This window comes from Oryctolagus cuniculus, chromosome 2 (genome assembly GCF_051225735.1).
Source record: "Oryctolagus cuniculus isolate XC-2025 breed Fujian yellow rabbit chromosome 2, ASM5122573v1, whole genome shotgun sequence".
NCBI classification, from domain to species: Eukaryota; Metazoa; Chordata; class Mammalia; order Lagomorpha; family Leporidae; genus Oryctolagus; species Oryctolagus cuniculus.
The window spans coordinates 118,609,078-118,632,417 of record NC_142868.1 but is presented as its reverse complement, the minus strand read 5'-3'; the positions used below and the strand labels follow the sequence as shown (position 1 = coordinate 118,632,417).

General features: G+C 47.7%; 1 protein-coding gene across 1 annotated transcript in view; it reads right to left on the bottom strand.

The window, feature by feature from the left end:
* Positions 1-432: 432 nt before the first annotated feature.
* The window catches only part of TTL (tubulin tyrosine ligase), a 35,086-nt gene continuing 12,178 nt past the window's right edge, over positions 433-23,340 (bottom strand). The window contains exons 3-7 of the mRNA XM_008254086.5: positions 22,036-22,268; positions 15,823-15,958; positions 14,007-14,276; positions 7,459-7,602; positions 433-4,107 (exon numbers count right to left, since the gene is read on the bottom strand). Of these exons, the coding sequence (XP_008252308.3) occupies positions 3,993-4,107; positions 7,459-7,602; positions 14,007-14,276; positions 15,823-15,958; positions 22,036-22,268 (898 nt within the window). The 3' untranslated portion in view covers positions 433-3,992. The remainder of the gene's footprint in view (positions 4,108-7,458; positions 7,603-14,006; positions 14,277-15,822; positions 15,959-22,035; positions 22,269-23,340) is intronic.

Sequence of the window (23,340 nt, the reverse complement as noted above, 5' to 3'; positions counted from 1 at the left end):
CACCGCACGTTAGAGGCACACACAACTCTCCTTTATGGCCATGGGTCTCACTTCACAATTTGCATCGTGACTCAGACAATAAACAAGACAGAAACAACGGCCTGGGTTTTGGCAGCTGCAATTGTTTAAACACTTCACTTTAGAGCGGCTCATCAGTTTAGAAGGACCATCTTTGGCCACATCTGGCCTGTGTTTGTATGGCTTGCAAGCTTAGAATTGTTTTTGCTCTTTCATTGAAGAATTGGGGGAGGGGAGCAAAGGCTGTAAGACAGATTCTATCTGGCTTCCAAACCCCAGCCCATTTGCTGTCTAGTCATTTACTGAAAAAGTCTGCCTACCTGAGGGTAACAGTATCAGGGATTTAAATAACCAGTGACATCATAGCACAGTCAATGCACACTAGGATGACAGAAGCAAAGCCGACAACAACAGTTGAAATATCATTACTTTAATGCTCCAGGCATTTTAAACATTCATAAACTGCCTTATTTCAGAAGTCATTTCCTCTTAGGTACAGACTCTGTCCAGGATCAGAGAGACACGAACATCACTAGATGTTCTCCACAGTATCCACATGCTACATACGGGATCCACTTCGTGCCCTGTCTTCCCTGGAGGAGCCCAGCCCCCACCTCTACCACACTCGCAGGAAGGCTGGATCCACCCTTGCTCAACACATGGCCTTGACTGTTAATAAACACACACATGGTGGCTTCAGGGGCCCTTGCTGGCTCCGTCTGTCCCAGCACATTCCCGGCACTCCCAGCCACTGTCGCGCTGGCTGACGAATACGCCCACGCCTGCTCCACTGCATCACAGACACGGAGGCACTAACGTGTCCTTGGGAAAATGGAGTTTGTAATTAGCACAGCAGTTAAGTACAAGGGAGTATAAGTAACATGTATTTAGAAGATTTATAAATCCACATCTGTTTACACTGGTTGCCAAGGCTTCATACACGGAATAAATGAAAGCTTATTTGAGTCTTCCAGATGCTTAGTGAAAAACAGAGAACCAGCTCAGACGATACTCGAATAATCATGAATACAGGTGTCAGCATTTCCTCCAGACATGTCTACGTTTCCCAAGGAGGAATCTGTTAAGAAGCGTAAGCCTTATGCAGTGCTTCCGAGGTGTGCGTCCTTGCGTCTCAGGCAGTGGGGTGAGCCATCTGGAGGTGTACTTGCTGCCTGAGGTTCTGGTTAATTGGCCAAGGGTGGGGGAGGGCCAGGGGGTGCGGGCATCAACATTTTTTAGAAGCTTCACTAGTTACTCCAGCATGCAGTCAGCGCTGAGAACCTTAGTACTGAAGGTTCTTGAGTCTCAGACTCTCACCTGTCCTCACTACAAGCCCTTGAGGTAGTCCTCGGGTCAGGCAAGGATCTCTCCCGTGAGATAAGAAACTAAGGCACAGAGAGGTTAACGGGCTCGGCTGCCGCTCGCACAAGCAACAGAGCCAAGACTGGAATCAGCATCTTCAAACACATTTGTGCCTCCTCCCCCAGCAAATGGCAACACCCACATGGACTCAACAGAGGAAGACTGGGGGGCCAGGCATGATCACCAGTGCCAAGGACACCAAGGGAGGGGGTAGGGGACCGTTCTGAGTCAACCCTCCCACCAAATTGGAAATAAATGCAAACCAGAGATACCTATTCGACACAATGTGAGGAATGAACAGTAACTTTTTCTGTTTTTTAGGGCCTTACTTCCCTCACAGAATCATTAGTGATTCAGGTTTCTTAGAAAACCCATCAGGATTCACAGACTTCCTAAAATACAGATTCTCCGCTCTGCCACTTGTAAGAGCTGGAAAACTCTCCAATGGCACTGTAACTGGGGTACAAAAGGCTAAGTCTGAGCCTGTGTTAGCCTGCAACAGCACAAAAAAGCCTCCATGCTTTCCCTGTTACCAGCCCACCTAGACACACCCAGGACCCAGCACCCTCAGCTTTCTAAATGAGTGCACACTGTCCCATGATCTAATTAGATCTCACTCCTTTCGCATCCATGAGCCCCGACACCAACCCATCAGCTACACTGGGCTCCAGGACTGTTCACCACTGACACAGGCTCTGGATGCAAGCCGTATCATCCACATTCTGGGTAACCCCCAGGATTTCTCTTCTGTAATTCCAAATCCCTACAACAATCAACTCAGTTACGCCTTTCTTCACTTCCTCCCAAAGCAACACATCCAGGCCTATCCCCACTGCTGCCTCTGTTACATCAGTTCTACCATGATCAGTCTTTTCATTGTGAGCTTCTATATCTCATCATATTTGAGGTATTGCTTTTCCTTCTCTTTGCCAAAGTCTCACTCACTGCAGAACTACTTGTTCCAAGGAGAAACGAATAAAGGAGCACACGAATGCACACAGAAAGCACCCAACACGTTTCTAAGGGTGTGTGCGTGTGTGTGTGTGTGTGTGTGTTTCAATGGGTCTGCTCTGATTTCTGGGACACTCTAAGAGCCTGTTAACTGGGCTCACATGGAACACAAATGCCAGTTGTTCTTCCCACCATTAGTGCGGCTTCCTGAAAAGCCTACGAAATACAAAGCTGTTTCAAAAACTTCACAGAAAAGTGAAATGAAAAGACGAATTTACTCTGGTGCAAAAATGACCCATCATTTTCCAATTTCTGAAGACCCCATGTATGCATAGATCTCAAAGTTTTTTTGCATCAAAATAAACTTATCTTTAATTTCATCTTCTTTGAACTTTCTGAAGCTACCTTTCCCATGAGTCGAACCAGGACATGGAGACAACTGGCCAACAGAACCTGTGTGCTGTGTGGCTCAGGCTTACAGGACGCGGCCTGGAGCTGAGAAACCACAACGTGGCCAGTGAAAAAGAGCAGTCACTCGCACAGATGGCCTCTCCTGATGCCTGCGGACACAGCACACCCAGAACCCTTCTGGTGACCAAAGCGGCCCCTCCAGCTTCTGCAGGGGGCGCCTGGGACACAGAACACAAAGGGGGAAAGCAGACTGTCTGGGGCAGGGTCACTCGGGGAGGGCATAAGGAGTCTAATTCTTTCTCCTGACTCCCCGGAGAAGTTTTTACAAATCTGTACTTGAAAAACAAAACAAAACAAAACAGGAAGGAAAGGGAACTTTGCAAAACTGCAATTTAGAATTCTGGCTTAAAAAAGCAAAGGTAACTGCGAATCATCTTATAGCAAAGTCCCACCATACCCAACCTATTAAGTAAAGCAAGATATGGTATTTTTTTTTTCTCTCATGCTTCTGTGATGCTCACAGGGGGCAAACTTGCTGCTGTTTCTAAAACATGCAGAGAGCAGACCAAGAGCAGGGTGTGCCGTTTTGGTGCCCAACCCTCAGGAACCCTGGCAGGTGACCGGCCAACCGCCATGATGGAAGGTGCTGAGGGTGACCCGCCCTGGCAGAGGCCAGCACGTGGCAGGAGACTAAGGGCTGTTGGTGCATGCTTGTCCAGCATCTAGGGGGCAGAGGTGTGGTAGAGAGGGTGAGCAAGGAACACACGGGCAGCCCCCAGACCGCGCTAACATCCGATGCCTGTCCCAGGGCAGTGGCACTGCAGCCGGGTGCAGAGCTAAGGCACTAAGTCTGTAGCCGGTGGAAAAGACACCAGCCATGGTCCCAGCCGTCTGCATTCCCAGGGAGATGAGGTTCTGCTTGCCATGCTGCCTTAGCAGAGTTTTCTAAAGCACAAGAACACAAAATAACCCAACTCCTGCTGGTTTTTTCCTCTTAGAAGAATTCCACTCTGCTCAGAGACTTTGGCTTCCGTTTTCAAGAGCCCTGCGGAGCGCTGCGCCCCACCTGGGAAGTGGTGAGCAGCGTGCTCTGGGCGCGGTCGCCTCCGCTTCTGGCAAGCCCTCTTCCGTCACGCCGGCTCCAGCTGCCCTTCCTTCCTCCGTGTCGGTGTGAACAGGAGCAGTCGTCCCAGCTTCCCTGCGGCAGGACGCCGTGTTTTTCCCAAGGCAGCTCTGAGCACCCCCACGGCTCACAGCTTGATGAATGCAGCCGGCGGGGGCTGCGGCTGCTGCACGTCGGGGGGCGGGAAGACACTGGATATGGCTATGTCCACGATGCCCTGGCACAGCTCCGCATACAGCCTCCTGAAACGCATTTGAAAAATGTCACTGGGGATGCTCAGCAACATCCTAAGTGAAAAATCATTTTTGACCAAAATCTGCTCCGTCCATCCCATCTCATGACCATATTTATAAAGCTGGTTCCCATTTGACATACAAATACTGCAGGAGGCAGTGGAGGAAGATAAAACAGTTCAATATGCATGGATGTTCTCACTATGAACCACACAGACAACCTGCGTGGTTGGGAAGAGGCAGATTCAACAGCAGAGAAGGGACATCTTGTTGACCTGGTCAGGTGTATAAGGAAGGGCAGGCACCTCCAGGAAATGGACTGACCCAGTACGGTTGAGGAGACACTGGAAAAGATTCCCCAAGAGAGGCAGCTAAGCCGAGACGTGGAAAATGAACAGTGAGACAGAGAACGGAGGAGGGAGAGGGAGAGGGAGTGAGAGAACCGATGGAGGTAGAGATTCAAGGCACTGGAGGGAATCCCGCAGACACGGAGAGGCTGCGTGGGGGCCGGGGAGCAGAGCCCAAGAAGACTGAACACTGATGCATAATCACGAGAGGCCTCAGCCAGGCCCTAGAACCAGAGGCTCCTGCAGACTTCTTGAATGAAACAGAGGCATTTCTGCGAGGGGCACGGGAGTGCTTCTGGTGGGGAAAGGGAGTAACTCAACTGAGGAGGAGGCACTGTGTCTCCGCCTCCCCCCTTCTCCTTGTCTGCATGCCTCTTACTTCCTATACCCACAGGCTTATACCCAAAGCCTTTAGGGCCAATACTAAATAAAGTGTCCGGTCTCTACTGAAGTGCTCGGCCTTGTAAGGACCGCAGGAGATGGCCTGCACTTTGATACAGGATAATTCTGCTTAAAAAGAGCTACCCTGGAGAAACTGCCTGGATATCATCCAAATGAGCTTCAGGGGTAAAGTCAAAGAGACTCATTTACCTCGCCCAGCCCCCAAAGGTGGGGCGACTTTCTTCCCTTCTTCCATTCTACATGTGTGTGCCTGACTGCATTTTAGATTCTGGCCCTTGAGCCAACACCGAGACATGATGGTATCCCTGTCTCTGGTACTCCCACTCTGCCCCCTTAAAGCATCCCTGTGGACACTCTCTGAGCTCTCCCCTTCCACATTATGTGCCAGGATGGCGCAACTGAGAAACCTTCTGTCTTTCAGCACGAAATTCATGAGGGAATAGAAGGACGCTACAACGATGATTCTGTTTAAGTCGAACTCAAGCAACTTCTGAGCCAGATGACTTGCAGTGTTAATAAGGAACATGCACCTTGCTCATTTAACTAATTATGTACAAGAACTAGATATGCTGGGGCCAGCACTGTGGTGTAGCAGGTAAAGCTGCTGCCTGCAGCGCCAGCATCCCATATGGGCTTCGGTTCAAGTCCTGGCTGCTCCATTTCTGATCCAGCTCTCTGCTATGGCCTGGAAAAGCAGTAAAAGACAGCCCAAGTCCTTGGGCCCCTGCATAGTATGGAAGACCTGGAAGAAGCTCCTGGCTCCTGGCTTCGGATCTGTGCAGCTCCAACTGTTGAAGCCATTTGGGGAGTGAACCAGTGGATGGAAGACCTTTCTCTTTCTCTGCCCCTTCCTCTCTGTAACTTTGCCTTTCAAATAAATAAATCTTAAAAAAAATTTTAAAATAGATGTACCAGCACTGTGCTAGGCTGTGGGACTCAACAGACAATGAGAAAAACAAAGCTATGGCCTTCATGGTGAACATGTTCTAGAAAGAAAATAAAAAATGAGTTAATTTGAAGAGTTCAAAGAAGGAAAGTACTACGGTGAGAAATTCAGACATGGGATTGTTCAGAGACAGCTTCCCTGAACCAAGGAACCCAGCCATGGTAAGACTGGCAGGGGAGCGACAGCAAGCGCAAAGGCCCCATGGCAGACGAGAGCCCTCAAGGGTAAGGATGCTCGGGGTGAAGCTGCAGAGGGAGGCGAAGCAGTGACCCTGCAGCTGCAGGAAGGCTCTGGCTTTTTTTTTTTTTTTTTTTTTTTTTTTTTTTTTTTTTGACAGGCAGAGTGGACAGTGAGAGAGAGAGACAGAGAGAAAGGTCTTCCTTTGCCATTGGTTCACCCTCCAATGGCCGCCACGGCTGGCGCGCTGAGGCCGGCGCACCGTGCTGATCCGAAAGCAGGAGCCAGGTGCTTCTCCTGGTCTCCCAAGGGGTGCAGGGCCCAAGCACTTGGGCCATCCTCCACTGCACTCCCGGGCCACAGCAGGGAGCTGGCCTGGAAGAGGGGCAACCGGGACAGAATCCGGCGCCCCGACCAGGACTAGAACCAGGTGTGCCGGTGCCGCAAGACGGAGGATTAGCCTAGTGAGCCGTGGCACCGGCCTGCTCTGGCTTTTATCCCAGGTGAAATGGGAAGTCGTCTCCAACTCACAGTGCTGGCTGCTCTAGGGAAGACGTGTTTTATGGAGGCAAGAGCAGAAGTGGAAATCCAGTTAGGCTCTCTGCAAAAGCCTCCCCAGTGATGGCACGTGACCTGTGCAAGGGCAACAGCAGTGGGGGTGCAGGGCAAGAGGATGGAGCAGGCTGGAGGCAGAACCCACAGAGCCCTGCAGGGAAGCGGGAGGCGGGACTTGGCTGCTGTTCTGGGCGCCAGGGGATTGGTGGCCACTTCCTGAGGATGGGGAAGTCGGGATAAGGAAGTGCCTATCAGACCCGCGGGAGTCTTGACAGGAGGCCAGCAAGGCGGGTGGAGAGGGCAGTCTGCAAGCCTGCACCGCGGTGTCATTCGGTAGTTTAACAATCATCAAGCTGATGAGATTGCAGAGACGGGGTAGCCGAGACAGAGGGACACCCAGGGCTAAGACCAGGGTTAATGAGGAAGAGAGGAAAGCACGCTTGCCCACGCTCCCCAAGGCAGGTCTGCCCAGCGCTCTGTGCACTGAAGCACAGTCAGGGCATCTCGGCAAGGGCTGGCCAGCTGCCTCCAATGCTGCCCACAGGCCCCGGGATGCGAGCACAGGAAGGAGAGGCCGGACCTGCCAGGAAGGACATGGCTGGTGACCTTCCAAGAACTGTTTCTGCGGGGTGGCCGGGATGAGGCCCCCTCGAAGGACCCTGCAGCCACATGAGAGGGTCCCTGGCAGTTAGCAGGCCCACCACCCTCCTGAGCATGGAGCAACTGCTCAACACAGAGAGGAGATGGCAAAGGAAACAACTCAGCAAAGCCCCCGCCAGCCGGCGTCCTCCCAGAACATTCGCATCGCTGTGACGCCCTCCCTGGCAGCAAAGGGCCTCCGCCTGACCCTCTGGGCACGCGCGCTCACCCCCTCACCAAGACAGCTGCCCGCCCCACCTCCCACGGCTCACAACACAACCTCCTCAGGCTTACTGAGCACAAGCAGGGGCGCCGTTGACCTCAATGAGCCAGACTTTCAGCTCCTCGTCCACCATGAAGTCGAAGCCAAACAGCTGGAAGCTCTGGTAAGGGAGGTACTTGGTGCTGATGGCGGGCTCCACGCTCATGAGGCAGCTCCTGCAGGGCAGGAGGAGACAGTGTGCTGAGAACAGGGTGCTCCAGGCAGCAGGAACACCTGAGACGCGCCAGCAAGGTTTTAAAGCAAGTACACATAAAAACCGGCTCGGACTTAAGCCTCTCTTTTAAATTTGTCCCCAGGAGCTAGCACTGTGGTGCAGCAGGTGAAGCTGCCATTTGCGTCACTGGCATCCTGTATCACTGTGCTGCTTCGAATCCTGGCTGCTCCACTTCTGATCCAGATCCCTGCTACGGCGCCTGGGAGAGCAGTGGAGGATGGCCCCTGCACCCATGTGGGAGACCAGGACAGAGTTCCTGGCTTCTGCCTTTGGCCTGGCCCAGCCCTGGCTGCTGCAGTCATTTGAGGGGGTGAACCAGGGGATGGAAGATCTCTGTCTCTTCTTCCCTCTCTCGTCACCCTGCTTTCAAATAAATAAATCTTCAAAAATAAATAAATAAATAAATAAATGTCTCACCAACAGATTATTCAAGAGAATGCAGCTTTATCTAGAAATTAGCTGGAAAACTCTGTAAGCACGCATGTTCTTCCGGGCAAAGGCTGCTTCCTCCGGCCCCATGAGCAGCACAGCACTGAGCCCTGTGGCCTCTGTACATGCAGACTGCTCCAACAGCTGGGCTGCTGCCACGCTGGTTTATGAGAAAGAAAACACTTCCACGTACTTCTGCCTTGTAGAGAATGGGGACCATCTGATAAAGTTTTGCAGAATTTGCAAAACAGAATGTTGGTCTCAGTAATTTCTTTCACTAGCTCAAGTTCTAAAGCCACACGACTGTTAATTAAAAAGATTAGAAAGCTGTACATATTTTACCAAATATTGAAATATAGAGGAGCCGGCACCGTGGCTCACTTGGTTAATCCTCCGCCTGCGGCGCCAGCATCCCGTATGGGTGCCAGGTTCCAGTCCCGGTTGCTCCTCTTCCAGTCCAGCTCTCTGCTGTGGCCCGGGAAGGCAGTGGAGGATGGCCCAAGTGCCACCCGCATGGGAGACCAGGAGGAAGCACCTGGCTCCTGGCTTTGGATCGGCACAGCGCCGGCCATAGCGGCCATTTGGGGGGTGAACCAATGGAAAGAAGACCTTTCTCTCTGTCTCTCCCTCTCACTGTCTGTAACTCTGTCATTAAAAAAAATTAAAAAAAAAATAGTATAGAAGTATTATGAGCATCAACTACTTTCTGAAAAAAATTGGGGGATTCCAGAGACACAGAAAAAACATTTAAAGTGAAACTCAGAAACATATAGCACATAAGATCAGAGGTCAGGTCAGAACCCCAGGCAAATTTTTTTATCCTTTCTTGGCCAAACTTTGAGTCCCTTACCCATAAAGTTGAGGGTGAAAACAGTACCTACTCTTAGTGCGCAGATTGTTCAATGAGATAATTACATAAGGAACTTAGCACAACTCCTGGCACCTAGGAAGCATGTTATAAATGTTACTTATAGGAACAGTCATCATCTCATTAATTTATCATTGTGATAATCACAAATCTACTAGTTACGAATACCTGCTATCTATTATAACCATGCCAGAGAAGCTGCATCATTTGTTTTATGACCATCTTCCCTGATTTCTCCCTCCATTGAAGATGGGGGCAAAATATGTCATGATTACTGTAGGATGACCAACAATAACTGATACCTGTCCTCCCACACGGCTATGTATTTAGAAAGGAAAAGATGCAGGGAACTGGTGTCCACACGGCTGGCTCTAAAATGCATCTCTTTCTTTTTTTTTTTAAAAGATTCATATGTCTTTTTTTATTATTATTTTATTTTTTAAATCATTCTTTATTTATTTATTTATTTATTTTTTATTTGACAGGCAGAGTGGACAGTAAGAGAGAGAGACAGAGAGAGAAAGGTCTTCCTTTTGCCGTTGGTTCACCCTCCAATGGCCGCCGCGGCCGGCGCGCTGCGGCCGGCGCACTGCGCTGATCCGATGGCAGGAGCCAGGAGCCAGGTGCTTTTCCTGGTCTCCCATGGGGTGCAGGGCCCAAGCACTTGGGCCATCCTCCACTGCACTCCCTGGCCACAGCAGAGAGCTGGACTGGAAGAGGGGCAACCGGGACAGAATCCGGCGCCCCGACCGGGACTAGAACCCTGTGTGCCGGCGCCGCTAGGCGGAGGATTAGCCTAGTGAGCTGCGGCGCCGGCCCAAAAGATTCATATCTTTAAAAGGATCATTTATTTATTTGAAAGGCAGAGTTTCAGAGACAAATGAGAGACAAAGAGATCTTCTATCCACTGGTTCAGTCCCCAGTTGGCCACAACAGCTGGAGCTGGGCCAGGCCACAGCCAGGAGCCATAAGCCTCATCTGGGTCTCCCCCATGAGTGCAGGGGTCCAAGCACTTGGGCCATTTTCTGCTGCCTTCTCAGGCACATAAGCAGGGAGCTGGACTTGAAGTAGAGAAGCTGAGACTCTAACCCGTGCCCCTCAGGATGCTGGCATGGCAGATGGTGGCTTAATCTGCTGTGTCACAACGCCCACCCCCAAGATGCAACCTTACAGCCAGGTTTTCACTCATGACTTTCATATTTTTTTGTTTGAAAGGCGGAGTTTCAAAGAGGGAGGTGCTGGTTCAAGTCCTGGCTGCTCCACTTCCAATCCTGCTCACTGTTAATGCACCTAGGAAAGCAGCAGAAGATGGCCCACGTGCGTAGGCCCCTGCTACCCTATGGGAGATCTGGAAGAAGCTCGTGGCTTTGGCCTGGCTCAGCCCTGGCCATTGTGGCCATCTGGGAAGTAAAGCAGTAGATGGACGCTCTCTCTCTATTTGTCCCTCTCTGTAACTTTGTCTTTCAAATAAATACAATGAAACCTCAAAAAGAAAATTGTAGATAGATTAGCCACTTGAAAACCAATTACAGGGGTCAGCACTGTGGCTCAGGTTAATCCTCCGCCTGTGGCACTGGCATCCCATATGGGTGCCTGTTCTAGTCACAGCTGCACCTCTACTTTTTTTTTTTTTTTAAGATTTTATTTATTTATTTGAAAGTTAGAGTTACACACACAGAGAGAGTAGGCAAGGCAGAGAGAGAGAGAGCACGCAAGCTTCCATCCGCTGGTTCACTCCCCAATTGGCCACAATGGCTGGAGCTGCGCCGATCCAAAGCCAGGAGCCAGGAGCTTCTTCTGGGTCTCCCATGTGAGTGCAGGGGCCCAAGGACTTGGGCCATCTTCTACTGCCTTCCCAGGCCATAGCAGAGAGCTGGATCGGAAGTGGAGCAGCTGGGACTTGAACCAGCACCCATATGGGATGCTGGCACTGCAGATGATGACTTTACCAGCTAAGCCACAGTACCAGCCCTTAACTTTGGCTTTAATTAAAATACCCTTTGAAATATTAGAATTATAAAAAGTTGAAAAGGTCAATAGATGCTCTTGGTAAGAGAGACAGCAACCAAAATACTGAAGGATGAAAAAGTAAGAGAAGCCTTATACTCTGCGAGGGCGGGCCTGACGGTCCTGCAGGTCGAGCTACCACTTGGGACACCTGCACCCTGTAGCAGAGAGCCTGGGAGGGGGCCTGTGTCCACCTCCCATCCAGCTTCCTGTTAATGCGCACTCTGGGAAGCTGCAGATGATGGCTCAAGTGCCTGGGTGCCTATCACCAATTTGGGACCCCTGGGTAGAGCTCCATGCTCCTGCTACAGCCTGGCCCAGTCCCCGCTGCTGCAAGCACTTGGGGAGAGAACCAGCAGATGGAAGACTGATCTCTCTCTCCCTCTCTCTCTCTTTCTCTCTTCCTCCCTTCCTCCCTCCCTCCCTTCCTCCCTCTCCCTTTCAAAAAAATAGATAAAATAAAAAAAGGAAAAACCGTGAGAGTGAGTCAGAACCAACTCGAAACTAAGAATTATTTTTCATCTGCTGAAAGCTCAAGATTAATAATCTTGCATTAAAGGATTTATTTTAATCACCCTAGACTGTGTATAGCATGTGTTGTTTTCCCTGCTGTGGGAAGTGAGGGGGAGGACAGATGGATCAGAAGAAAACCCGAGGCTGAGGCGCATGCACAGGACCCAGGGAGCAACCCTCTAACAGCACAGAACAATGAGGGGGCGCAGCGAATTCCTAATATACACTTTGCCTAAAATAGGAATTCTTTTTCCAGAAATTTCATTTTTGTGGTGTCAGAATTCTAATCACTCAGAATTCCCGAAGAAAATGAGACTCCAACTGCTGTGCTAATTCTGCCAGACTTTATATAAGAATGTTGATATCCATGCAGTTTTTTCAAAATACTTATTTCCCATGAATTCTCTGAAGACCCCTGATATGTATGGATTGCAAAATTTTTTTGCACCCAAACAAACTTATCCTTTAATTCCATTTTCTATAAACGTTTTGAAATACCCTGCACATTAAAAATAAGACAGATTTCAGCTGACTTCTCAGCAGAAACTGGGGATGGCACAAGACAGTGGCAGGTGACATTCAAAGTGGCAACACTAACTACTGAGCTAGAAATCTACTGCCAGAGCAAATCTGCTTTACACACAGTGACAAATTTATTAACAGATAAATAACTCAGATAATGCATCACCTGGTGACCCTACTTAAAAAGTACCAGGAGAGGGGCTGGTGCTGCGGCATAGTAGGCCCCCTATGGGGGCCAGTTCGAGTCCCGACTGCTCCACTTCCAATCTGGCTCCCTGTTAATGCCCCTGGGAAGGCAATGGAAGGGAAAGCCTTAGAAGACAGTCTAAGAACTTGGGCCCCTGTACCAACATGGGAGACCTGGCTCCTGGCTTTGGCCTGGCCCAGCCCCAGCCCTTGTAGCCATTTGAGAAGTGAACCAGCAGATAAAAGATCTCTCTCTCTTCTCTACCTGCCTCTCTCTGTAACTCTACCTTTCAAACAAATAAAAAAATCTTAAATATATATATATATGTGTATATATGTATGCACACACACACACATATGGGAAATGCTTGAAGATATTTGTGTAGGCATGATCTAAAAATAAAAGTACCAAGAATAAATTTTTTTTAACAATAAGGAAAATGATTCTGGACAAAAGCCAGGAAAGGCAGGAAACAAAGCAGCAACATAAAAGGTTAACGAGTACGGTTACAAGATTTTTGCATTTTATTTTTAGTGGTAAGTTGTTAACTCTAAGAAGGTTGTGAAATATATCAGATTTGTATATTATAACCTCTAGACCAGTCACACAAACAAAAACAAAAGACACATGCCCAATACTCAACATCGACAAGTCTGTAATTATGCGTGGAGGCACCAGTGTTGGTCCTCTTGCTTGTACAGAGCAGTACAGACTTGACAACATTACCAGCCGCCTTGACCTCACTGGCATTAACATAAGACTCTGTCCAGCTACAGCACAATATATGTTCTTCCAGTGTACACGAAACTTTCACTGAGAGAGACCACATTCTGGGCCATGAAACAAACCTTCAAGACCTGAAGCCATACAAAATGCATTCCTCTGACTACCATGGGAAAATCCTCAAATATTTGGATATCAAACAAAAGTTTCTAAATCACACATGAGTCAAAGATGAAGTCACAAGGGAAATTACAAAATATTCTAGTAAACTGGAAAGTAAAACACAGTACAGGAAAATCTCGGAGATGTAGCTCAGGCAGTGCTGGAAGGAAACTGACTACATTAAAATATTATACTTTAGGGGCCGGCGCTGTGGCATAACGGGTAAAGCTGCCATCTGCAGTGCCGACATCCCATGCAGGCACTGGTTCGAGCCCCGGCTGCACCACTTCCGATCCAGCTCTCTGCTATGGCCTGGGAAAGCAGTAGAAGATGGTCCAAGTCCTTGGGCCCCTGCACCCATGTGGGGATTCAGAGGAAGCTCCTGGCTCCTGGCTTCAGATTGGCGCAGCTCCGGCCATTGCAGCCAGTTGGGAAGTGAACCATTGGATGGAAGCTTGCTCTCTCTCTCTCTCTGCCTCTCCTCCTCTCTCTGTGTAACTCTTTCAAATAAATAAATAAATCTTTAAATAATAATAAAAAAATGCTATATTTTATTTCAAGAAAATATTTTACCTTAAGAGAAAAAAGAAGGCCACAAAAAGGAAATGATGAACATAAACCAGAGAAACTGAAAATAAAACAATAAATAGAATCAAAGTCAAATGCTGATTTTTTAGAAAAATTATTAACATTGATAAACCATGAGCCAATAGTCAAAGCAAATCAGGGAGAAAATATAAATGCTCACTGTTAGGATGAAACATGTGACATAATTATAGATTAGATCCTACAGATATCAAAAGAAAAAATAAAGGATAGACAAACCATTTTTACTCATCTCTTTGACAACTTAAATGGAAGCATTCCTTGTAAGGCATAAACACCCAAACCTTCTTCAAGAAGCACACAGAGGGAAAAGACACAGTGAAGTTACCTTATTATTTGTTTGATTTGAAGTAGAATGCTACTTTCCAGGGTGATGTTCAAAGCACTTGTTAGGTACTGATTGAACTCCTCGAAGAACATCTCATTGCCTTCTTCATACTTGCCGTAGTTCTTCGAGTACTCCTTCTGAATGCAGTGGTTGGTCAGATGGCACGTTTTGTCTTGGAAATTGTCCATGTGATATGGCTCTGAGGCAGTCCGCAGCACGCCCTCTCTATAGAGGTAGATGTTATACTGATGATCCACCAAGACCCAGCTTCTGCAATTCAATAAAACGCTCTCTTACTCCACTGACTCATCATCTAAAGTTCTCCAGTCACCCCAAGGTATTTCAAAACGTCAGTGGGAAATGGAATTAAAAGTTGATTTTGGCGCAAACAATTTTGAAATCCAGACCCATGAGGGGGTCTTCAAACAGTTCACAAAAATTGTGTACTGTGAAAAAATACACACGGATTTCAAAGGTTTTTTTTTGTATCAAAATAAACTAATCTTTTAATTCTATTTTTCCCATGAACTTGTTGAAAACTTCTACACCCATGTTTATATCCAAGTCCTTGGGCCCCCGCACACACGTGGGAGACCTGGAAGAAGCTCCTGGCTCCTGGCTTCGGATCGGCGCAGCTCTGGCTGGGGAAATGGGGGGAATTGGGAGAGAAGCTAAGTCCCAAAGCGACATAAGCCAAGGTGGTGGGCTGTCACTACAACGAGGCAATCAAAGCATCGCACCGTAAGTGACAAGGACACGTGGGCTCATCAGAAAGACACAGCCCCATGGAGAGTTTCGGCGGGCTTTCAGGCTAACTCTGAAAACCCACTTGCCCCGTGTGTCCTTGCCATCATCTCTAGAGGAGGAGTGTTCCTGTTGGAGCTGATCTGGCGGACCACTGACGTTCAAGCAGCAGCCCATCACTAGGAAGGCATCAGAGACTACAGGTTGTTGGTGAGGAGATGACAGGGGGCCGAGGGCGAGCCGCGGAGCTCGGGCGAGCACCACACACCTCTCTCCAGGCAGGCCCTTTGCTTGAGGCTTACAGTCCCCAAACCTCAGGTGTACTCTTCAAACCCATACAGGTGGGACACACTCCTGGGCACCGCCACGCAGCCTGCTGTGGCTCAGCTGTGTGGGCTGTGCATGTCTCTCAGCTTCTTTCTTTTCTTTTTTGTATTTTTTTTTTTTTTTTGACAGGCAGAGTTAGACAGTGAAAGAGAGAGACAGAGACAATGGTCTTCCTTCCATTGGTTCACCCCCCCAAATGGCCGCTATGGCTGGTGTGCTGCGCCAATCCGAAACCAGGAGCCAGGTGCTTCCTCCTGGTCTCCCATGCGGGTGCAGGGCCCAAGCACTTGGGCCATCCTCCACTGCCCTCCCTGGCCACAGCAGAGAGCTGGACTGGAAGAGGAGCAACCGGGACAGAATCCGGCGCCCTAACCAGGACTAGAACCCAGGGTGCTGGAGCCGCAGGTGGAGGATTAGCCTAGTGAGCTGCGGCACCGGCCTCACAGCTTCTTTCATATGCAAGCCCCATGCATTTATACTCTTCTGTTTGCACCCAGAGTCATTTTCATAGAGAGAATATTGTTAAAAAGGAAAACTATAGTTTTAGTAAGATTTTCTAGAAAGAAAAAAAATATTGAAAGAAAAATAGACCATTCGGTGCAGAAGCTCTGTTCCACTCAGCTGCACTCCGTGCCAGCATTAAACACGGCAAACACTTGCTCATTCTCCATGCGTGCATCCTTACCATACACCACTGCCTGCTTTTTCAGAACAGAAACCAAAACTACGGATGCTGGCGCATTACCGAATGTCAAACTTGCGGTGGCCTGGTTCCAGAAGCAGAGGGCGCTCAAGGTATTTCTGGATCACGTGCACTTGGCCTTGGTTGTCTATGAAATCCAGAAGTTCCGAGGCCTCGGAGGAAATGAGGATGCCTTCACCTAACACACCAAAAGCAACTCAATGGCTTTTAGAACATTCAAAATTTGCAACCATCACTACAATCTAGAACATTCTAATCACCTCCCCTGCAAGGCTCTGTGCCCATTAGCCGTCACTCCCCATTTCCTCCTTACCTCAGCACCTGACAACCACTCATCTATTTCTCTGTCTCCATAGATTTTTCCTCTTGCGGACATTTCATATAAATGGACTCATATAGGAAGGAGCCTTTCGTATCTGGCTAATTTTACTTAACACGAAGCTTTTGAAGCTTTTGAAGTTTATCCGTGGTGTAGCATGTATCACTACTTAATTCCTTTGTATGGCTACATACTGTTTCAATGTATGACCAAACCACATTTTGTTGATTCATTCACTCATCAACTGATGAACATTTGTGTTGTTTTTACTGTTCTTTGGCTCTTATTAATAACACTGCTATAAAGATCTACACATAAGCTTTTGTGTGGAAATATGTTTTCAATTCCTTGGGAATATGCCTAGGAGTGGAATAGCTAGATTATGCTATAGTTCTATGTGTAGCTTTCTGAGAAATCACCAACCTGTTTTCCATTGTGCACAATCTTACATCCCACCAGTAACTCCAATTTCTTCACATCCTTGTACAGCCTTGTTATCATCTGTCTTCTTGATTACAGCCATCCTAATGGGCAGGACGTGGTATCTCATTGTGTTTTTGGTTTGCATTTCCCAGGGACTCACCATGTTGCACCTGTCCCATGTGCTCACTGGCTATTTGGGTATATTCTTTAGGGAAATGTCTATTCAGATTCTTATCTGTTTCTTGATGGAATTATTTGTCTTTTTTATTACTGAGTTATAACAGTTTTTGAAAAAATTTCAGGATACAGGTCCCTCATCTGACACGATTTGCAAGCATCTTCTCCAATTCTGAACAGTTCCACTATTGCATGGGTAAATCCCATGGTCCTTTGAAAGCTACACTTCCCTCCCCAATAACCACTGATCTGCCCTCCATTTCTATAATTCTGTCATTTCAAAACATAAACAGAATTATATAATATGTGATCTTTTAGGATTAGCTCTTTCCACCATGCATAATTCCCTAGAGATTCATCCAAATTACTGTGTGTATCACTGTCTGATTTCTTTTTACTTGTGAATAGAATTCAATGGTTTTAGTTCACAACACTTTATTCAATCATCCGCTCATTCTGCTAGCAGAATATAACAGCCAGTTTCTCTAGGTCCTTGCCAGTAGTTGCTGTTGTTGCCGTTGCTTATTTTAGCCATTTCAATAGGAGCAGCAGTGTGTTGTGGTTTTCCTTTGCATTTTCTTAATGGTTAATGATATGGAAAATCTCACATATTTGCTTTCCATCTCTGCAACTTCTATAAAGAAATGTATTTTTACACCTTTTGCTCATTTTCTAGTTGGATTGTGTGTCTATTGTTGTTTACTGTTAAGTTTTAAAAGTTGTCTTGGAACTTTTCTATGAAATACATGAAATCTATTCTCTTTATATTAATAAAAATTTTTAAAGTTGTTTATTCTAGATCTGAATCCTCTATTTATATTACATATATGGTTTGGAAATCCCATCTCAGTCTAAAGCTTTTCAGTCTCTTAATGGGATTTTTTTTTCATAGAGCAAAAGTTTTATTCTGACGTAGTTCAACTTACTAATTTTTACTTTTATGGATTTTACACTGGGATCAAGTTTAAGAATCTTTTGCCTCACTCTTAATCTGTCCTCCCACCCCAATATTTAGTTTCATGTTTAAGTCCATAATCTGCTTTGAGTTACTGCAGGAGGTGTGAGGTTTACACTGATGTTCCTGTTTCTGTTTTGCATATGGTGCAAAACACCTTATAGAGCACAAGCACATTTGTCAGAAAAATGTATCCTTCCTCTACTGAATGGCCTTTGTACCCTTGTAAAAAATTGGGTGGGCATGCATATTTGGGTCTATTTTTGCACACTCCTATCTCTTCTACTGGCTTATTTCTATTTCTATCCTTCCATGAACACAACATATTACACACAAAGCTATATCGCGTGCCTTAATACCAGGCAGATGATTATTTCCACGCTGTCCTTTTTCAAAACTGCTAAGCCTCTGCCTTTCCACAGGAATTTTAGAAGAAGGCTCACATGTGCACAAAAGCCTTCCTGAGACTTTGATAGGAATTAAGTTACTATAATTGAGTCCTACAACCTGTGAATATAGTATATGTCTTTCCTTTTTTTTAAAAAAAAGATTTATTCTATTTATTTGAAAGGCAGAGTTACAGAAAGGCAGAGGAGAGACAGAGAGATAGAGAAGATTTCCATCCGCTGGTTCAGTCCCCAAATGGATGCAACAGCTGGAGCTGCGCCGATCCAAAGCCAGAAGCCAGAAGCTTCATTCAGGTCTCCCCGATGGGTGCAGGGGTCCAAACACCTGGGCCATCTTCCATTGCTTTCCCAGGCCATAGAAGAGAGCTGGACTGGAAATGGCGTAACCGGGACTCAAACCGGTGCCCATATGGGATACTGTTGTCATGGCTTTACCTGCCCCATCACAGCATGGACTCCTTAAATTCTTACATTACTTTCTTGTTTACATATAGGAAAAGCCTGTTTCAAACACAGTGAACTCTTTAGTGTCCTTTTTTCATTTTATATTCTCAATATTTTCACTATTTCCAAATTAATTTCACAATTATGTTAGTGTCTGAAAAACTCCCAGCATGGGGCTGGAGCTGTGGCATGGCAGGCTAAGCTGTCACTTGGGACACCAGCATCCCATCATCAGGGCACTGGTTCAAGTCCCAGCTGCTCTGCTTCCAATCCTTGCCAATGTACCTGGGAAGGCAGCAGAAGACAACCCAAGTGCTTGTGGGAGATGAGTTCCTGGCTTCTGATTTCAGCCTGGCTCAGACCTGGCCATTGCGGCCATTTGGGGAGAGAAGCAGTGGGTAGAAAATCATTCAATCAATCAACCAACCAATCAGTCTCTCTCTGTGTCACTATATGACTTTCAAATAAATAAATAAATGTTTAAAATAACCCCACCATATGGATGGCACAAAGTTACACATTGATTTACTGACTTGCTAGGCTATGAGGAGGATTTGCTGTAGCTCACTCATGTTTCTTTGTCAGTATTTATTCAGAGCATGTTTCAGGAATGAGATTACTTGTTCAAACAATCCATACTTTTTATGGCTCTTGCTCTCTGTCTTCCTATTGCTTTTGCACAGGGCTATGAACTGTCATTAAAGGTGTTTGTTTTCTGATAAGTGTAAAATGATACTTAAAAGCCAAATTTATTTTGTTAGATTTGGACACTAGAATAGCTTGTTTCTGTGTGTTAACATCATTTATATGTCTATATTCTCATGAACTAAACATGCAGAAAGGATGAAGGAATTCTGAGATTTTTAAGAAGCTTCAAGGTCATGGTCATTTTTACCACTGCTGTTCCCATTTGGAAACAGGTGTATCACTAACTATCCTTAGGACTAAATTGTGGGGCCATGAGAGCAAGAGATCAAATCTATCTTATTTGCTCTTGTAATTCCAAACATTCACCCATTCACCCAACACTGAACCTCTGTGGGGTGCCACGTGCTGCGTGGCACGGATGGGACGTGGTCTACCACGCCTGCCGGCTTTCACAGGCTCTGGGGAATGGCCACGGACAGGAGGCCACACAGGGAGACATGCTCCAGGCAAGAGGTGAAGGTAGCTCAGGTCAGACATGGGCGGTGGAACTGCTGAACAGGGGCGTGATCCCGACCCAACCATCCCAAGCATGGGGTAGGCACTAAGCTGCTTGTCTAACAGGATAAAAGTCTTCCATTTATTCTGTTGGTTTCATTTCATACTTCCCAAACAATTATCCACCACTTACCTCCACTCCTAAAGTGAAAATTCTCCAGCATTTTCTTCTCTCTGTGTCTCTCCCTGCTACTGGGCCTCCCGCTAAGACTTGGCTTGGGGAGAACCCAGGGACCACACACGTGTCCTCACAAAGCCCTTTCTGACCCCAAGCCCAAATCCTCAGGAAAACTCTGGAATACCATGGATGCCTATTTCCTCTTCCACTCCCCCTCTGCAGTTAGGACCAAAGCGGGGGACAGGAATGGAGAAGAGGTCACAAGAGGTAAAGAGGAGGCACCTGGCTCACGGCCGGAGCCCAGCTCTCCCATCCCAGGAGACCCAGACGATGCCCTCCTATCATATGGGTGGTGGCTAAGGAGATGAGGCCCACCGGACCCCAGGACAGAAACGAGTACCTGGTCTCCAAGGCAACAGAAGAGGAAGTAAGTCCCGATGGAATGATTTTCAATGAGCAAATGATGGTCATTAGAGAGAGAGGCTGTTCATATGCTCACTACGTTGGGAACTACTGGTTTTAAGCCCGAGTTACTACTATAACCTCACCCCTTCTACGCACTCATCTAACACACGTTTACTGAGTGCCTACAAGGAGGGTACAAAGATGAACGAAATAGAAATTTTCAAAAAGTCTGTGATGACATGAGCTTATGAGACAGAGAAACAAATAGTAACACAGAGCTAGGAAGGGGTTAGTACAAGGTGGGAAAAACAGCAGAGGAAAGGGACAAACGCAATGGACCTGGGGGTGAGGAAAGCCGTTTCTGACGAGGCAAGAGCTGAGCTGAGATACACAGAAAATAATCCATGTAAGTGCATTCCAGGTACTTAGCTTCAGAGCACTTGAGGGCCACGGCAGACTTCGTGTGTACCCAGTGCAGTGAGCAAGGCCGGAAGGAGACGAGAGCAGACAGGTGAGCAAACGTGTAACGGTGTAGACTACCGCCAGGAACCTGGAGTTGATTCTAACTGCGTCAGGAAGCCAGCTGGTTGGTCTTGAGCAGTCACACTAACATATCTGTTTTTAAAGCACCACTCTATCTGGGAAGAGGGCAGCCAGCTGTGAGCAGATGGTGTCGTTACACCACACAGAGTGGTGGCTTTAATTTAGAGTGACAGCAATAGAAACGGCAAGAGAAAGCCCAACTCAGAATATATTCTGACAGCAGAGCTAGCAAGACTTGCTAATGCATTAGGTCAAGACTGCAAAGCAAAGAGCAGCCAAGGATGAATTGCAGATGCTGGGCTTCAGCAACCCGGCAAACGGTGGGATCTTACACTAAGTGAGGAGACTGGAAGAGGGGCAGGCCGGGCACAGTGGGGCAAGCGAGGAGTCCGGCATCCGACACATTAAGTTGAAATGCCTCTTAGAGATGGTGAGGGTGCCAGTGAAGACAGAGCTTAAAGGGACAGACCTGGACCAGAGGTGAACATTCAGAACACATCCGTGCATAGACAGATATTTAAAACCATATAAACAGGCCGGTGCCGCGGCTCAATAGGCTAATCCTACGCCTGTGGTGCCGTCACCCCAGGTTCTAGTACCGGTTGGGGTGCCGGGTACTAGTCCCAGTTGCTCCTCTTCCAGTCCAGCTCTCTGCTGTGGCCTGGGAGGGCAGTGGAGGATGGCCCAAGTGCTTGGGCCCTGCACCCGCATGGGAGACCAGGAGGAAGCACCTGGCTCCTGGCTTCGGATCAGCACAGCGCAGTGGCCGTAGAGGCCATTTGGGGGGTGAACCAATGAGAGAAAGATGTGGTCTCTACTCTCGATGATTCAGATTAGAACAGTCATTCCCTAACAGAAATTATTAAAATCTTATGCAATGCAGGTGGGAGTTGTGGCACAACAGGTTAGGTTGCCACTTGGGATGTGCACATCCCATATCAGAGGGCCAGTCTGAGCCCTGGTTACTCTGCTTCCGATCCAGCTTCCTGCTCATGCACCCTGGCAAGACAGCAGATGATGGCTGAAGTGCTTGGGCCCCTGCCACCCACCTGGGAGACGCTTTGGTTTGGTCCCAGCAAACCCTGGCTGTGGCAGGCATTTGGGGGTGAACCAGCAGATGGAAGATCCCTCCCTTTCTGCACTCTACCTTTCAAGTAGATGATTATAAACAAATAAATATTTTTTAAAAATAGAATTCACCATTGAACAAAGCATGACGGGAACCAACAGGGAACAAGAGGGATCAGCAATAGGGACTCACCCTTGGCACCAGCTGATGACTTTGCGATCCAAACATTGCCCTCCCCTTCCTCTTTCTTTCTGTTGTAAGAAGCCAGGAAGAATTCTCTTTCATCTGTCCTTGTGTTGTGGACCGGCGGCTGGATGCCATTCTGTGCTGGAGCAACCGGAGTCTTGAGAGTGGTTGGGTAAATCACATAGGACTCAGGGAACCAGGTGCAGGACTCGGCCAGCTCCGGGCTTGTCTTGATCAGCCTGGCAGGTGACAGAGGGTCAGTCTCCCTTCTTAGTGCACTGTCGCTGGATGTAGAAAGGACACTACTTTCCCGCAGAGCTTTTCAAGGAGGCAAGGCATGGCCTGGTCTCCTCACCGCCCTTCTCCCTGTCCTTGGCCTCCCCGCTCAGATATGAAAACACACTGCTGGGCAGCACACGGCTGTTACATGCAGTGTTAAAGGCATCTCCTGGCTCATTCAAAAAGCTTAACAACCAGAACGTCAGCTCCTTTTTAAAATGCATTTCTAAAGAAACTCCAATGATGTAATCCTGAGCTGACATCTTTTCAACAGAGATGCTGTGGATGAAGCAGATTCACACTAAAAAATGAAGTGGGAAATGGAGGCAAATATTTAGAAGAGCAGCAAACACACTATCTTAGCTCATATCTGGGAAGAAAAAAGGTGACTTGGAAATCAATGATCTAAAGACGTTTTGTAGTTCTTTATTGCTTGCCTCTAGCTCAGCCTGGCTTCAGTGAGAGAATAAAGGAGGAAGGTTTTTAATGGGATATAGGACACCGGCAGTCATAATGAAATAGATCTCCAGCTCCCAAAATAACATAACACCGCCGACGATAAAGTCAGACACCGAGCAAGGCACTTTCAACACATAAGGGCTTCCCGTTGCATCTGTTCTCTGCTCTGCCCCAGAACAGGAGGCACTGGCATCGCATTTCACTAACTGGGAGAGCTGGGCCACACAGAAGTAAATGCCCCACGATCACACAGGGAGTGAACGACAGCCGGGATGCAATCCCTAAACTCCCAAATCCCAACTCCAAATCCACCCTTACTCCCCAGAACTCACAGCCACCCAGGGACACGTATGGGACTCCCCTGGGTGGTACGCTGTCTTTCTGGTTAGAACAGGACTGCTCATGCTGAGCCTGTGCTAAGATTCAGCTATAAAACCCAGACTGGGGAGCAGGCCTTCAGCTAGCGGTTAGACATCTGCCTTCCATCTCCGGGCACCTGAGTTTGATTTCCAGCTCTGCCTCCTGATTCCAGCTTCCTCCCTGTGCAGTCCTGGGAGGCAGCAGGTGATGACT